This window comes from Sebastes umbrosus, chromosome 13 (assembly GCF_015220745.1).
Source record: "Sebastes umbrosus isolate fSebUmb1 chromosome 13, fSebUmb1.pri, whole genome shotgun sequence".
NCBI lineage: Eukaryota > Metazoa > Chordata > Actinopteri > Perciformes > Sebastidae > Sebastes > Sebastes umbrosus.
The window spans coordinates 17,953,006-17,970,660 of record NC_051281.1 but is presented as its reverse complement, the minus strand read 5'-3'; the positions used below and the strand labels follow the sequence as shown (position 1 = coordinate 17,970,660).

At 39.9% G+C, this 17,655-nt stretch overlaps 1 protein-coding gene across 1 annotated transcript in view; it reads left to right on the top strand.

The window, feature by feature from the left end:
* Nucleotides 1-12,692: 12,692 nt before the first annotated feature.
* The window catches only part of gpm6bb (glycoprotein M6Bb), a 37,273-nt gene continuing 32,310 nt past the window's right edge, over nucleotides 12,693-17,655 (top strand). The window contains exon 1 of the mRNA XM_037789105.1: nucleotides 12,693-12,845. Coding sequence (XP_037645033.1) covers nucleotides 12,842-12,845 — 4 coding nt within the window. The 5' untranslated portion in view covers nucleotides 12,693-12,841. The remainder of the gene's footprint in view (nucleotides 12,846-17,655) is intronic.

Genomic DNA, 17,655 nt, shown 5'->3' with positions numbered 1-17,655 from the left:
CATAAATAATGTGTCGCTCACCTTGTTGGAAGATACTTTGGATAAACAATATTTTGTTCTCTTAGCAGGCACTCAAAAATGTGTTGTGCTTATTGTTACGTCACTTGGATGTTTGGCCTTCGCTGTGCAGAATGATGCATGTGAAAACAATACATGCATATCAATAGTTTCAGGATCTTTCGATGAGGGTGAAGGAGTAGATGTATTTTTTCACATCACACATGAAATTATTATACCAAGTAGATTATTCTAATCGTCATCTTTAATGTTGTACACTGAGAATATTTGAAACCAGAAGACTATATTTACACTGTGTCCCAAGTCTTCCAGGGTTATGTGCTGAGACTCAGCTGTTGGGAGCTCAAAGGACTTGATAGCAGTGCCACCGATGGTGTCGTGAGAGATGCTTTGCCTGAGAACAGCACATCTAACCCTCGGCGGCTTTCATGGTCCTAAAAGGGCTGAACAGGAAGTACGAGAGCGCTGACCTAAAAAACAGACTTTCCCCCACAAAGTTCGTACGGATAGTACAGCTTCATCAACAGCATGTTGATTGGTGGAGTGTGTAAGGAGTACCTGTGTACCACATTATACCACGACAACAACAATTAGCTGCCCAGTGTAATGAAGTGAATCGGTGGTATGTCACCACAGTTTTTACTTAACACAGAACTTGTTTTGTCTGCTTTGATAAAACACCTCAGACGCTAACATTTCTTATTCTGTTGGAGTGTGGATCAATGTGGGTGAGGCTCAGTGATGAACTAGTTCCCCGCTGGCAGCCTGATGGGTCTATTTCTAATGAAACGGGGCCTCCGGAGAAAATAATGACACGTATACTGGCGTCTGTCAGTGAGTACAGCCCAGCCATGTTCCTCTTTCTTTGTACCGTGGATGCTTTGAGTAGAAAATAAACCAATATTTAATGATACCTGAAAATGCTGCAAAAGAAGCGTCGAGCACGAGGAGCAAAATTAGATAATTTGCTCTATCCTAAAGTGCCATATCCAAAGCAAAGAAATTTGGGTCAAAATGATCCAGACACTAAAATCAGCGGAGCGTTCAAAAGCTTCAGTGAGCCATTGGCAAAATAATTTAAAATGATAATGAACTTCTGCTATTACCAGGTCAGCAAAAGACCATTATGTTCACAATATAAAAGCCCAATATCCCTTGAGACCAGAGCAGGAACAGGCACATCAACATAAACAGCATATTATAGCAAAATTGCAGTTCATGTTAAGGCACATGCCGGCCAATTGATTCAATGTGATCATATAGACGAAGAGGTGCTTTCTAATGTAATAGGTTTGTCTATCTTGCACTATTGTCCTCCGAAGCAAACTGTGACAACAACACCAGGGAGAGCACGTAGATAAAAATCCATTTGGCAAATTAGTAATCAGTCAAAACAATGCGAGGAGCTCACAGCCTACAGTGTATTAATGTGCAACTCATGTCCCGTTTGTTGGAGTCAAAACCTCATTGAAACATCACCATTTGGAGGTCACCAAAACCTGTAAATGAATAAAATATGAGGAGACACATTTATCTCTAATTAGTATTGATATTCTGTTTGGGAAAGACTCGGCAGGGAAATTATGTTCAAGGCTGGTGAGGAGTAATCAGCCTGCAAATGGACGCTGTGATGCATCACTTCAATACAAAACTTGAACGATGATACTATTCAATTTGACATAATTGCCTTTTGGGATAATAGTTAAACAGATAACAGATGTTTATAGAGCAACTACTATACAGAACTATTCAATATATTGATTTGGTGACTACATATGTACATCCCTGTACAGTAAGAACACATGTGGTCATTTGTTTGAATGATGAGGGAGGCAAACCTTCACAGTTTCATTTGCAGAGGTGAAAATATCTGTAGTGATTATAGAGGATGTAAAAGTAATCACACCTAAGGGAGTAAATTGTTTAAAAAATTCAGATCGGTTCAGCAGCAGATGGGCTTCCATCACATGCAACAGTTAACGCTCTAGCCTATTTCGGTTGTCAAAACTGTCACTTCATTCACTACATTTTCAGTGATAATTGATGCTAATCTTGTCATACTTTCATGGGATTCAATCTGCTTTCATTTTATTTGATGAACATTTCTGTAAAAAATAATGTTCTGACTATACTTTCATTTTGTACTTTTGAATTAACAATAATTAGGTTGCAGAGCCATATGCTGTACCATGATGTACTATAGGCACAGCGGTGCTTTGAACTTAATGTTAACATGCCCACTCTGACAATGCTAACATGCTGATGTAAAGAAGGTATAACGTTTCCCAAGTTCACATTAGTTTAGTGTCTTAGCATGCCAACATTTGTTAAAACAATTTGGGATATTTTAATAATTGTTTTTGAATATTTTGCTAATATATAATAATCACTAATCTCTAAAGAACATTAGTGAAATATCCAGAAAAATATCAGTACAATTTCTGAAAGGCATTTGACAAAAATTAGATGAATATTTAAAAGAAATATTGATAAAATATCGGACAAAACATCTGTAAAATATTTCAAAAAATATCAGCAACATATCAGACAATAATTAGTTAAATATACCTAAAACAATATCACAAATCTCCAAAGAATAACAGTAAAATATAAGAAAAAAAATCTATTAAATTATCGAGAAAAATATCATTAAAATATCAAGAAAAGTATCATTAAATTCTCTGAAATACATTTGAAAAAAAATCAGTTAAACATTAAAAAAAAATATCTGTAGAATATCCAACAAAAATGTGCAAAATATCAGAAAACGTCTGTGAATTTTGATGTAATGGTAACATCAGACAATAATTGGTTAAATATTTAAAAAAAAACACATCAGTAAAAATATCCAACAAAACATTTTCAAATTATCAGAGAAAATATCTGTAAAATATTTAAATATATTAGTGACATCAGATAATAATTAGTTAAATAAAACTGAAAAAAATCATTCATTTCCAAAGAATAACCGTAAAATATCTGACAAAATGTATTAAAATATCCAGAAAAATATCAGTAAAATCTCTGAAACATCCAACAAAAATCAGTTAAATATATGAAAAGAATAGTAGTAACATAACCGACAAGAATTTTAAATAAATGCAGCAAGCTTTTCACAATCCAGTAATTGACTCCTTGTGCTCTGGATTTATATTCCAAAAAATGTAAATCTTAAGAGATCAAAAAGGACAGAGATGTGAAGCACACACACACATGCACACACAAGACTACATACTTTCATTTCAGACTCAGGAGAGTCAACAGGAGAGCAGCTGCTTGGAGGTGATACCATTCAAATAACATAAGTCGCCTGTCAACCAATGAGTTGATAATTTCCCTCAGGTAAACTCAGGCGCACTACTTTCTTAATCTGTCAAGTAACATAACAGGAGTCCTTTTGGGCTGACATGACTTTGAACATTTGTGATAGGAAGAGAAACCACATCAATACCATTTGTTAATTGAAAATAACTAATCTGCTGACAAACGGACAGAATAGGCTGTATGTGCCATTAGCACATACAACTGTTCTATCAAGGCCGACTAATGAGTGAGATGTTTGGGTTGAACATTAGTGATTTCTGTCTGAAGAAACATTAGCTTTTGATTCAGTCAAGCTTTGTTCTTCTTGTTCCACAGGTTTAACTCTTAGCACTTTTCCTCTGGAGTACTGCCGATTTGACTGTTATCAGGCCATTAAATAGGCGTTATCAGTCGCTATAAGCACCATAAATGTGGGTCATTAGGGGCCTACTACACCTACTACGTTGTGAAAGTTAAACTTAAAAGCAACACGTTCTGACATGTTATAAAACTGAATGAAACGTCACATTTTGAATACAAATAAAAAGTTGTAGTTTTGTTGCCTAAACCTAAAGAAGATTTAGGCAACAAAACTACAACCTCTATAGGTTTAGACAAAAAAACACTTTGTTAAGTTTAGGGAAAAACATTGTGTTTTGGGTTAAAATAACTACGAAAACAAAGACAACTACACATTGTTAGTTTCAGACCGGTTGCAAACTCTGGACTCCTGGGTGAAAGCACTGTGTCCCATCCATTATCCCCGACCTCCAACCCCACATGGAGTTTCATGCTGTCTATGCTACAGCGCCTCAGTTGCGCTTCTGCTTCTTTCATAAATACTACAGTCACTAGAGGTCACTGTTGTGTTCTTTTAGACCTTCTTTCGGTGATCTACGATGTGAATAGATGATAAAACCTACTAGTTAGCGTAGAAGGCCCCTATTTACCCACATCTATGGTGCTTATAGTGACTGATAATGCCTATTTAACAGCCTGACAACAGTCTAATCGGCTGGTCAATGAGAGATAACAAATGTCACAACATTTTCCAAATGATACAGTAGCTTTGATATGCAAAACACAATATCATTGGACAAAACACATAATCAAACCAATAAGGAGTACTTTTTTACATTACAGAAGCAACATAAGAGGTTACAAATAGAAAAATGAACAATAAACTAGGACCATACTCTAAAAATACATTTAACGACAGTGCCCGGTAGTATTCTGTACACGCTTAATGCAAGTGTACATCTGTCCATACATTTTTTCAAAAAGCAAAATTACATTTCATGAAAAACAATTTAGTTCTTTAAGAAAACCCATTATTGGGAAACAAAAGGCACAGTTTTGAAAATAGGTGACGCAAACACAAAAATCATGTTACAGCAAAACATTCTCCAATTTGTGTTGCCTTCTTAAAACTCTTCTTCAACAAAAACACATAATGATATCTGAAAAGAAAATTCAGCAAAAAAAAAAAAATATTCACTTAAGGTATCAGAAAGAAAAACAGACCTCTTTTCATATTTTCATTTTTTTGATTGAGACTTTTGTGAGCAGAAAGGTGAAATCTGTACTCAGTCTTTGCACTTGAGCAACAGTAAATCTTCTGCAAACCAACCTTTGTGTGAAAAGAACCTTAAATTATGAAGAGTTAAATGGCTATTTTTCTGTGTTACAATTCAACTGGCAGAAGTGCATCTGAACAATTACTAAGAAAATATGTTTTGTTCAGTGTTTTTGCACCTCGAGGCCTCCATAAAATCCTCAACTAGATGGCAGCATAGTACAGACTAGTGTTAAAACTGTTGCCATTAGTTCAGTTACTGTAAGTCAAAGGGATGTTTTCCAACAAAAATGTCCTCATACACCACATTTATCAGTGACACAGTTTCAACTTGCAAAATGTGGCGTAAAACACAACTTTGTTCTGCTAGAATGACTTATTTACTGCAAGTGTTCCCCGCCCATGACCACTGGTGCCAGACAACACATGATGGGAGTGGTGGAGGAATAGTTCACAACAGAAGATGTAATAGAATAGAATAAAAATAGAAACTATACAAGAGCTTTTGGAGACTCATGACACGATAAAGTGGCAGTGGTGTGATGATTTGTAGCAGAGTCAACAAGTCTATAAAAAGTAGCATACTTCAAGTTTATTTTATGAAATGAAACTTAATTAAAGTTCAAGTGTATTTCCCAAGTATACTTTATATAGTAAGTATACTAATGTCAATGTACTAGTAGTATACTTGTAAGTGTACTACTTCAGCACTTCCTGGGACTAAATTTTAGTTTAAGAAAGTACACTTTAAAGTATACCCTCAGTAAACTACTAGTTTAATAGTTTTTACTGCAAGTATACTTGTACGTTTTCTTTAACTTATTGTACTTAGCCAATGATTTATGTATTACGTTAAGAGTCTTGCTCCTTTTGCTATTTGACTTGATGTTTTGTGATGAGATTAAAAAAATACTAAAATTTGTTTTTCTTGCATGCCTCCACTTTGAACAGGGAAATGCAAAAAACGTGGAAAATTCTTCATGAATTGAAGTAAATTCCTATCAAAGCATACGTTTACGAACACTCACACACTTTAATAGGCTATCAAAAAGTAAGCAGAACTACAAACCAAGTATATGCCAGTATACTATATACTATACTACGGTTTGCATGTAGACTTTTCTGTATACTTGTCAGTACAAGCCAAGTATACATACTGTAAGTAAGTATAATTGTGTTAAGTATATCCCTAATAAGTACATAAAAAGTAAACTGAAAGCATACTCTCTTATTTTAAGTTTAAAAGAAGTATACTAATAGCACACTTGAATAAGCTTCTTTTTGCTAAGGGTATGTCAGCAGTCAATATATGATATGTTAAGTAATGGTACTCAGTGTTTGTCTGTATTAATATAATAGAATATTTGCTTGAGGGAGAATCCAGTCAAGATGAACTAACTCTGATCAAGTGTCCATATTTCTGTTCTGTTTTCCATCCCTGAACATTCGACACACAGCTGATGGTTTTGACACGACTCATCCTGAATGTGGAGAGCAACAGAGTTGCAGTGACCCAATTATCTCTGGAGGCAGAGTCACGAGGGTGTGCATAGTTGCCCTTGTTGTTTTTCCATTCCCAGAGTTAAGTCTGTCTGTTGAGTCCTCCAAAATCTACGGCCACTCCCAACTCCTTTCACTCTTCTTAACACCACCGGAAACCAAAGGGCAGCACACGCAACACAATTTGTAGCGCTGTTACACCACAGCTGGACTCTGTTTTCTCACTCATTTCACACGTTGAGCATGTCTATCCACAGGGATCGAACGATAAGTGTTTTTTAAAACTCTTTTTCACACTCTGAGCTTGAGGAGATAACTGGCCTGGATGTAACTTCCTGCCCAGCCCCCAGCTGTTTTGTGGCTGCCCTCTGCCTGGGGCCTCCGGGGCCGATAAATTACATGAGCTCAGCGCCGCTTACATGTTCATCACTCCCTTCGACCCGCTGGAGTCGTTCACCACGACTTCACCACTGCCTGTTTTGACTCATAACTATACCGGTGATGCGTTGTGTTTGCATAACCTCCAGCAGAGACTGACATTTAAAACCTTTCCGCGACATGACATTTATTTTGTTAAAGTTACTTAATCAGAGGCCAACTTTAAGATTCAATAATAGTTGATAAAATCAGAAATCCCCAATCAGGTTGGGAATTAATGCAGAAAAACACTGGCTAAAAGATTCAAACATACCTAATCCCTAATTGGCATATGTTTTCAACTTGTAAGCAGGATTTAGTTTTATAGGCAAGTTGAATAGATTAAACTCTTTTGATAGCCTTTTGTGGGTGGTGGTAAACAACATATTTCCTCAGCATTTTTCCCTGAGATGGCAATGAAACATTATTTTCCACTCCTTCTTAAATACTAAACCAGATGTTAGTTCCACTCTAAACCTCGTATGTTGTTCACTTCACCGCAAGGTCAGAGTCTCAGTTGTATTCTCTCTGAGTTCAAAGGGATTTGATTTTATATATAAATACAACTTGTGCTGTAGTTATTTACACTCGCCCTCATTTTCCATCAGGTTGTTTGCTTTTGTTCAAATGAACAATGAGTCGACACATTTTTGACATTATTCACTGGGTTTAGAGAATAAGTTGTGTCAGCAGTTCTTGGAGATACACTGTTTTCACCGGGCAGCAGAGGTGGGATCAAGTCATTGTTTTGCAGGTCACAAATAAGTGTCAAGTCTTTTGCAGTCAAGTCCCTAGTCAAGACTGACAAGTCCCAAGTCAAGTCCCTAGTCAACTCCCAAGTCAAGTGGACAAGTCCCAAGTCAAGTCCCGAGTCAAGTCTCACAAGTCCCAAGTCAAGTCCCGAGTCAAGTCCCTAGTCAAGTCCCAAGTCAAGTCCAGAGTCAAGTCTTGAGTCAATATTGACAAGTCCCTAGTCAAGACCCAAGTCAAGTGGACAAGTCCCAAGTCAAGTCCCGAGTCAAGTCCCGAGTCAAGACTGACAAGTCCCAAGTCAAGTCCCGAGTCAAGTCTGACAAGTCTCAAGTCAAGTCCCGAGTCAAGACTGACAAATCTCAAGTCAAGTCCCAAGTCAAGACTGACAAGTCTCAAGTCAAGTCCCAAGTCAAGACTGACAAGTCCCAAGTTAGGTCCCAAGTCAAGACTGAGAAGTCCCAAGTTAGGTCCCAAGTCAAGACTGATAAGTCCCAAGTCAAGTCCCGAGTCAAGTCTGACAAATCTCAAGTCAAGTCCCGAGTCAACACTGACATGTCCCAAGTCAAGTCCCGAGTCAAGACTGACAAGTCTCAAGTCAAGTCCCAAGTCAAGACTGACAAGTCCTAAACTTTGAGTTTCAAGTCCTAAACAAGTCATGATGCACTCTTCACCAAATGAAATGTAATTTTAACAACAGAATAATACATTAAATTTACAAAAATCATGAATGCTTTTTAAAATGTGTATTTATTTGTTAAAACAAGTATGAGCAAACTTAATCATCAATCATAAATTGTGTCTCCGCATATTTTATTCATCAACAAGTGTCGACTTGTTGGGAATGAAGCATTAACGTTTTCACATCAAAAGGCTCAAGTCCAAATGAAGTCAAGAGTCATTGGTGTTAAAGTCCAAGTCGAGTTGCAAGTCTTTTTGGATTTTGTCAAATTGAGTCTAAAGTTATCAAATTTGTGACTCCAGTCTGACTCGAGTCCAAGTCATGTGACGAGTCCACACCTCTGCCTGACTGTGAACAATTGCAGCCAGTCAGCAAAAAAATTACCCAATATCTCTGTGACAAAGAATGAGGACACACAAAACAGATGTACGATACATATAAGAATAAGTTTTCTGTGTTTGCTGAAACATGACTTTTCTAAGAAGCAGTAAATCGTGTCCACTTATAATGAGCGCACACAAACATTTGAGCTGGAATGAGTTTGCATCATCCTCATTGAGCCTTTTCAGCAAACGCGTGCAGTAACTGGATGTTTGCTGGCGCATTTCTTAACATCTGTTTACCCTTAGAGAGTTATCTGGGAAAACTGAAGTCATCAATATCTTTAGCACACATTCAATACTGGACAGGAAAAGGGGTATTTTGTAATGCTCTGTGTTATTTTGAAACTCTTTTGTGTTATTTCATCACCAATATGATCAGAGAGTTCTTATCATTCAAGTAATGTTATGCAGCGTTATGTGCTTAGCGCTTTGCAGGCCCAGAATTATCCAATTGAGTCGTGTAACATTCGATCTGATGCCAACTTCACTCTGAGTACACTTTAAATCGCCTCTCATTTTGAGCCCATTCACGGGGTCTGCCATTTTCTCAGTGGTTTGTAACCATGGCGGCTGCTGTGTTTGGTGCAGCGCTTCAACAGCTTTTCTTTATTTGCAATTAGACGCTGCAGGATTACCTCAATTTACCTCCACTGCCTGCCATCAGCCCTGTTTCACTGTGCTTTTCTCTTAATTAGAAACATAACGTGAATTAGAACAGATCAAATTGCTTCAAGATATGCTTCAGCTCTTTGGTAAGAAAAACACTGAAAGAGAGGTTGGGGGGGCAGAATTACTGTAACAGATACTTTGCCCATATGTGTTATTTCAGATATTAGTTTGCACAAATCAACCACTCAATAAATCAGCGGGCTGACAGCTCCAAACAGCTTTGTCCAAGACATGAATCAGTGCTGGACCTGCAAATGGTGCCCATTTTTATTCACAAAGTTTATTTAAATAGACATTTTTATTTCACTTATTCATTTGATGGCATTGCAATTATAGCTTTAATTGTGATAAACACCCAAACTAGCAGCTTACCTACACAGACTTTGTTGTATTTGATCTGATTGCCAAGTCTGAATAACAATTAACAAAAATAATGAACGTCCTAAGCAACATTGAGGGTTTTCTGCATCCCCCGTTGAATTAAAACGTCATGCCCTGGGCGTATTGGTCTATAAGTGACATGGCCATATGTACTGTGTAACTTCAGATAAAAAGGCTTTGTCTGATGTGTTTTGTTTTGCCGTGGTCCACCCTAATAACAGTTGCATGCCTGCTGTCTGCCAGCTGCCGTGCCGGCTGTAACAGCCAGCACAGTGCTGGAATGTTCCCATGCAGCTCCTCTATTCACACACACACTGACATGCAGCTCATGTACAGACCTACAGCTTGTGGTAGATGCAGATTTCTAATATCAGTTTCATGCTATATCAGCCCAATGTATACTGTGTGGCAGACCTGCTTACTGAATGTGGTTTATGACACAAAAACCTCTCACAGATGCAGGTAATAATATGTTTGGAGTGTATGTATACAGGCAGGAATTGCAGATCTGTATTGATGGACATCCACACAAAGCACGAATTTCACGTTATCCACGCAATTGTGAAATGGAGAGTAGCGAACGCAGCATAGGGAGGATGTCAGGGTGGATGGGTGGGTCAAAAAACACAGGACTTTCACCCAGGAGACTGGCGTTCGTGTCCCATGTAAAATCAGAAGTCAAAGTTGGTTTGTTGGTCATGTTACTCCCGTACTTAAGTTACCTCACTTCCGGAGTTATTTTAACCCAAACCGCGACCTTTTCCTAAACCTAACTAAGTAGTTTGTTGCCTAAGCCTAACCAAGTCGATCTTTGCCTAAACCTAAGTAAGTAGTTTTATTTTTAAAAGACCTGAAATTCTTAGGAAAAAGCACGAAAAATACGTTGTTGAATGTCGTGCTGAGCGTCACAAAAAAAAGGGAAATTTGTGTACATGAATCAAATAGATTAAAGTTCATGACTATTTCTCGAACTGCTGTGAGACTGTGTTGCATTTACAGATGGAAGGAACATAAATGTGAAAATATAAAAAAAAGAAAAAGAAGAAAACTTGCTGACATTAAGCTATATCACAGACCAGAAGTGACATGGAAAGCAAACTACAAAAATAATAAATAAATGTGCACAGTGGTTTAAGAATAAAAAATGTACCTCTGAAAAAAGGGTGATATTGTCTTTGTAACGCTAAAGTTGACCAGTCTAATATTTGCCTTTCGGAGGCTTTTGTGTTTGCAATGTTGGGCAGATGCCCTGTTTGGCCATGAAACAACCCATTGAGAGTTGCCACTTGGCCACCAGTGAAAAGACTGGATTGGATTAGGGGGTGCTCAGAACTCCTTGGATACCGGATACCAGCACACTGGACGGATGGTGATTGGCATTGTTTCTGCAAAGGCCTCATCCTTGTGAAAGACTGCAGTTTATCCCAGTCCACACAGACGTAATGTCAAACATGAGAGACATCTTTTAAAATCAAACACCTTATGCACCCATGTATGCATGTAAAGGGCATCAGAAAAGAGGGTTACTTCTGTTTTGTTTTTCCACTAACACTGTAAATCTATAGATATAGATGCATGCATGTATAAGTGTAGAATTAGATTACGGGTGCACTAATTCAGGGAGCTGATTGGCTGGGAAAAAAAATGGGAACAAGGAGCTGATTGGTTGGGAAGAAGGCTGATTCAGAGCAGGTGTGTAAATGGGCAAAGGAGGGAAAGCCAGTACAGGAACAAAGGAGGAATAACACAGCACAGAAAACCCCCAAACAGCAGTGAGTGTTGTTTAACAATCTTGGTCATTTATTTTACTGAAAAAAAAAAAAAATACTTAAAGGGACTGTTTGTAACTTTTTGCAGGTATAAATCTACAAGGTTGGTTTCCCATGCGCGCTCGCGTGTGGCTACGCTGTTCAGACAAGACTCCAACACAAACTACACGGAAGCACCAAATCCGCAAAGTTATATCTAGTGAAGCCCGTCTTGCAAAACAACAAACAGTGGTGTTGGCGGCGGTAGGAGGACGCGGGGGGACCGTAGCTTTGGTCTGCTGTACTCTGCTCCTCTGCCTGCTCGCCTTCACTCACACAACGCGCTCGTTCTCGCTCCACCTCACGTGCATGCGCGCATACTACACACTGCAGAAGAGTTAGTTTAGCTCTGAGAATATCTAGTGAATGTACAGTGGACGTTTGTGCAGAAATAAATGCTGCATCTCCTCCAGACCAACAGAGGTTTTCCATGTCTTGTGAAGTGACGGGGCTCCGCAGCGAGAAACGTTATCGTCTCCGACCGGGTGCCGGTGTCTCCCTGCGGCCGCGGTGGGAGATGATATAACGTTTCTCTTCCTGCTTCAGCCCGGGAGGCTGAAGCAGCGGGGCTGAAGCAGGAAAAGCCAACACTAGGATCAGCATTGATTCATGGAGAGACCTTCGTCTGGTCAGCTAACATTACTGCCAAGCAGGTGGAATATAGAGTGATATTGTGGTTTTAGCTGACGTGTGTCGCCTCACTGTTTTGAGCGATGCTCATTCATGTCTATGTAGAGCGAGCAAAGCGCGAGCCCGACGCTGACTTTCGTTGACTTAACAGCCTCAGGTGTCGCTGTTAACAAGCATTTCTGAAAGTTACAAACAGTCCCTTTAACTGAGTGTAATGGTGACACAAACCAGAATAATTCCTGACTCTGCAGTTAATATGGTGATCTCTGACCTGCCATTATCTGTCTGTTGTCAGTTTGACACAGCTGTCATGATAACACATTATCCTAAACATGCTTGCTATGTATGTTGGTGAACAATAGTACACATTGCAATGAGTTTATTTGATCACCACTGGAGAACTTTGCGCGCAGGAATGCTCCAAGATAAAAGTGGCTGATGATGAGTTAGTTGCCTGCAGTGAAACTTCCTGATGAGGTCTGAGGAGGAGGAAGAGGAGGGGTGGAAGTGGAGATGAAGGTGGGGGCAGTCCTCCCATCAGTAATCCCCTCCGTGGTGACGTCACTCCGGCTGTCTCCAAAGAGACGCAGTGTTGAGTGTTGGAGGTTTGGAGCAGCCAGGCGGCCACAGTGAGCATCCCAGGACGCAGCAACATCAGTGTAGCTGAGGCTCAAACTTTCAGCCGATCGCTTCACTTCGGACGCTTTTTGGAAAACTTACAACAATGGGTGAGTTTCTACCAACAAATGCTCCAGTCTATAGCTGAACTTTTATATAGAAACGTCGCTTCTCTGCGCGTAATGACAGCATGATACTTTGTTATTGTCGCTCCAACTTTCAGGGCGCGCCGATTTTGATTGTTTTAACACAACTTATTCTTCTACTACTAGTGCTGCAGATGGGCTGTTTACCTGACCTGCTTTCATGAGAATGAGCATTAGTACAGCCTGCTTGCTGAAGCAACTTGAGGAAAGCGATTAGAGAGATTAAGTCCATCAGGATTCCTGCAGTCAACTCTGTGGAGGTGTTAAATCCAGATCAACTATAGCTGCCTCTACTGTCTCTCCATACTGCTTTCAATAGGGCCTCAGTGCTGAACTATTGGGATCAAAACTTCTCCTTATTGATCATTATTGGTCAGGAGTTATAGAGCATCTTGCAGTGTTTGATAATGAGTAATTGAAAGGTATTTCCTAATATGTTTTGCTGGTAAAGAATGACTAAAAAGTTACTGGAAAAATCCACACTAACAGGCAACATATTGTATTAGTCAGATGCTCCATAGCTGTCATGCTTTGTGTTGTGCCAGATTGTAATTGCTATGTGAAGGGCTGAGCTGAGACCGTCCCATCTTTTTAAAATCAGTCCCAAGTGTTGGCCATCTGTGCTGGCAACCTGGAGGGCATGCTTTTTGGTGGATGTTTTAGGAACTTCTTGCTGACTTTTAAGACTTTGGAATGGTGTTAAACTGTGGACCTGATGGGAGAGTCGACATGAAAAACACTCCCAACTGTTCTCATCGTGCACTGGGGCTAGGTAGTTCAGTGAAAATGACACATAATTCTACAATGTTGAACTCTTTGTGTTGCTTTTTGGGCCAGCGTTTATTGACTTGATGTGCAGCTGAAGGCCAGGAGAGGAACACAGTGTGCGAATGTGTATCAATGCTCATTAATTCGCTCTGAAGCTCTCACAGAGGCGTCTTTGTGCTTCTAATTTGGAGCTGCTCCTTTGTGCGACTTCAGTGGCTCTTAATGTAGAGAGAGAGACAAGTTTCAGAGCTGTGAACTGATTCCCCACAGACCCTCTTTCACTGTCTCATGGAGGTTATTGCTCGGCATGGCAATCAACCTTTGTGCATTATCCACTTGATAAGGCTCCCATTTATTTATTTTTTATTCAAAGATGCCCCATGGCCCTTTTGGGAGAAGTATAGTGTTGTTGTAAGCATGACGGGATTCATTCGGAGACTTTATAGTTTCTTTAAAGCTGGGGACACACCAACCCGACATCGGAGAACTAGCGGCGACGATGGCCGCCTGTTGTGTCGGCTTTGTTTTGGCCGACAAGTTGCACCCGAAACACACCGCAAAGACTACAGCCGACGGCCAGTTACCACGTACGCTCTGTGCCTGCGTGAGATGAAATAACTCTCCACACCAGCAGGCGGCGGTAGTCTGTATTCGTCATTCAAAAAAGGAAACCGGAAGACCGAGGATTGCGGATATACCATCCGTTGTTGTGATACGTACATGAAATCAAGCGCGATTTGACGACCATGTTCACACCGCTCTCACTCACCACTTAGCTTCATTCCAGATGTTGTTGTGAAAATATCCGAGTATTGGAATGACTAGATGCAGATGAAAAGTGAAAAGAGCCTTCTCGGTTTTTCCTCTTGTCTTGCTTTCCTCACTTCCGTTTCTCTTCTCGTGAGAATTTCTCTCACCGACGGGCTCCGCCGCCGATTCAACATGCTGAATCTGCCGAAAAAACTCTGACGCGGGCAAACTAGAACTGACGGTGAGGGACGCGCCGCAAAAACTAGGCCGATGGACGCTCACCGACGGCCCCAAATTGTCCGACGACTAACCGTCAGCTTGGTGTGTGAGGGCCTTCAAGCTTGCCTTTTGTTGTGTCAGAGAAACTGATATCACGCCGCTGTGTTGTGATCTGCTGTTTCATGTTGAAAACAGAAAATGGATTAACTGTGTGCGTGAAGCCGTTCAGCCCAAAATAAACAGGACGTCTTTGTGTGTGAAGATGTCATTTAGAGGTTATGTAACTTGTGTCTGATTTGATTTTACAGTGACCTTCACCTCACAGAGGGGCCACATGTTTTTTAAGACAGAGAGGTTCTCCTCTGTCCTGGCGATGAACGATTTAACAGTGTGTTGGCCTGTGTTTGGGACGTGGGAGGATAACTTGGCCTTGATCCACTGTGTGCTCGATTCAGAGAGGGAGACAGTCAAGTCATTTTCCACAAATATCTTGTTAGGTTCTTGGTGTTTGTCCTGAGACAATTACTCACCCAATGGTGTCTGGTTGCCAAGAGTTACTTGGTAACTAAACACACAGGAGAAAATGGTGGTTTCAGCTCTACTTAGATAGTTTATCATTGAACCAAACATCTGAAGAGAAAGCCTGAGGATAAACATTTTCTTTCTTGCATGTGATGATCATTTTACCAAGAAAAGCATGACAGAAAGCTTAATAGTTTTTCCCTGCTACAGATTGTAGCCCCCCAAGCTATAGAGAAGGAATCTGTCAAACATAAGCAAATTTATATTTTATTTTTCAGCTTGGAAAGCCGTCTCTCAGTCTCATTTAGTGCGGAAGATTAACCATCTTTACATTGATGTCTTTTTGCAGATACAATTTGATTATGTGCTTGACATTTTAAGCTGTCTCATGACAGGAGATTCAACTAATCAAACACTGTGTCTGTTCTCCTTGGAGACAGATTCTGATCGCAAAAACACCAAAAAAAAAAAAAAAAAAGAAGAGGAAAGGATTGTTTTTCCTTATGGAAACTCACGAACCCTCTAGGCTAGTCGGAGTGTTTTGTGTTTTGTATTCAGCGTGGTGGTCCTGTGGAAAAGGTCATCAAGGCTGCTGGATGCAAACCAGATCCAAATGTTACATCATTGTTTTTGAGTATTTTTAAGAAGAAGAGGGTAAATTACAGCTGACAGTTCTGAATGTGTCTTTAATTAAACATTTCGCTGTTGTTCAACGACTCAGCTGTTACTGACACATGGTTTGCTGGTGTACAAGGTAAGGCTGGGACGATTCACCTATCTCCCGATTCAATACTATCACGATACTAGGGTGCCGACTCGATACGTATTGCGATTTTTAAGTATTGCGATTCTCGTCTTACAATTCGATATGACGATTTATTGCGATTTTTGTTAACTTTTTTAACACCATGGGAAAAAGTTGAATCACACACTTCTAGGGACTTTTACCTCTGGAAAATATCTAAATTAATACAGTAAAAATGTATGATTTTCAGCATGTATGTAGTCAGAGATGTCATTGTCAGGCATTATTCATTTTTTCCAGCAACCCAAAAATTCAATAATAAAGACATTTCCCTCACAAATTAGTTATTTTCTATTTAATTTATAAGGGGCATGTAATGTTTTATACTTCTGGTGAATATAATCCAATCAATCTTATTTCCATATATGTATGTTGTATATACAGTTACCTCTCTTTATTTCTTTCTCTTTATACATCCATGGTCAGCTCCATCGGGGTTGTTTGAATTCATTATAAATAAATGTCAGTATATGGGTGCACTACAGTTGTAGCGTCGGCCGATTTGACCAAGGAGATTCAAGTGACGGCTGGCTTGACCGCATGTTACCACAATACAATAACGTTTCCTGTCCATGACAGAGTTAGCATGCAGCTTTAGCCATGATGTCCAGCTCTTCTTTACCTGGCAATGTGTGAAACCCAAAGTGTTTCCATACTTTACTGTATGTGTAGTGTTTTTCCATGTTGGATTTAACATATGAGGGTGCAGGTCGTATCCATGCGGACCCTCCGCTGTTTTCTACTTTTTCATTTCGTCTCGCTGCGGCCGGCTGCGGTTTTTTGTTTTGGTTGACGGATATGGAACGGATATGACGTCACGTTACTTAGACTACAACAATAAAAGCGGTAACTTCCCTTCCTTTTACCTCCGCATAGATTCAATTGAAGCAAATATATCTATTCTGGTATTAAGAAATCAATTTCAAAATTGTAGAAAAAATGCGTTACATAGGTGAATGGATTTTTTTCCCCCGCCCCTAGTACAAGTGGAGGCCTAAACATGACAGTCTCTTGGTAATAAAGTGAAGACTTCTGCTGATCAATTCTGTTCTTCAATGATTCACAAACACAGCGGTTGGACTGTGTCCTTCATAATGATTTTTAGTGTGTCTCTGAGGTGTTGGCTGTCTTGTGCTCTTTGGCGTGTATACTCCTCCTCCATCTGAACTATAGGATGTCTGGAAAGTGTCTGATTATTTAGCTCACACTTCAGCAGCGATCGCTGTCACACAGACACATGGGCTGTGACCCTGCATCCTGCAGTCTGAGGAGAGGAAAGACCCGTGACTGCTGGCCGAGGTGTTTTTCGCGCTCTCGGAATCAACAACTTGTCATCTGATGGAGCAATAACAGAGAGAGTCCGATAATTTCCTCCGGCTTTTAGTTGACTCATGGCGATACGGTCCTCGGAGGCACTTCGCAGGTCATGCTTCTGTTTCCAATGGAGAATAAAAAACACAGGGCATGCGAGAATGAGTCACCGAACTTTGCTGTTTTGCATTTGTTTGTTTGAAACAAAGCATTCTCTTGTTAACTCCAAAAAGATGCCCTCCACGAATTTCCAGTACGGTCCGAATAAAGTATGAGCTCCGATGGATCCCCACATTTTCTATGTCACCATCAATAATTCCTAAACTGCTTCTCGTCTTCGGTTTGCAATCGTTAATTACGCTGAATATCCCCCATAATGAGGTGGTTGCTGTCATAGTT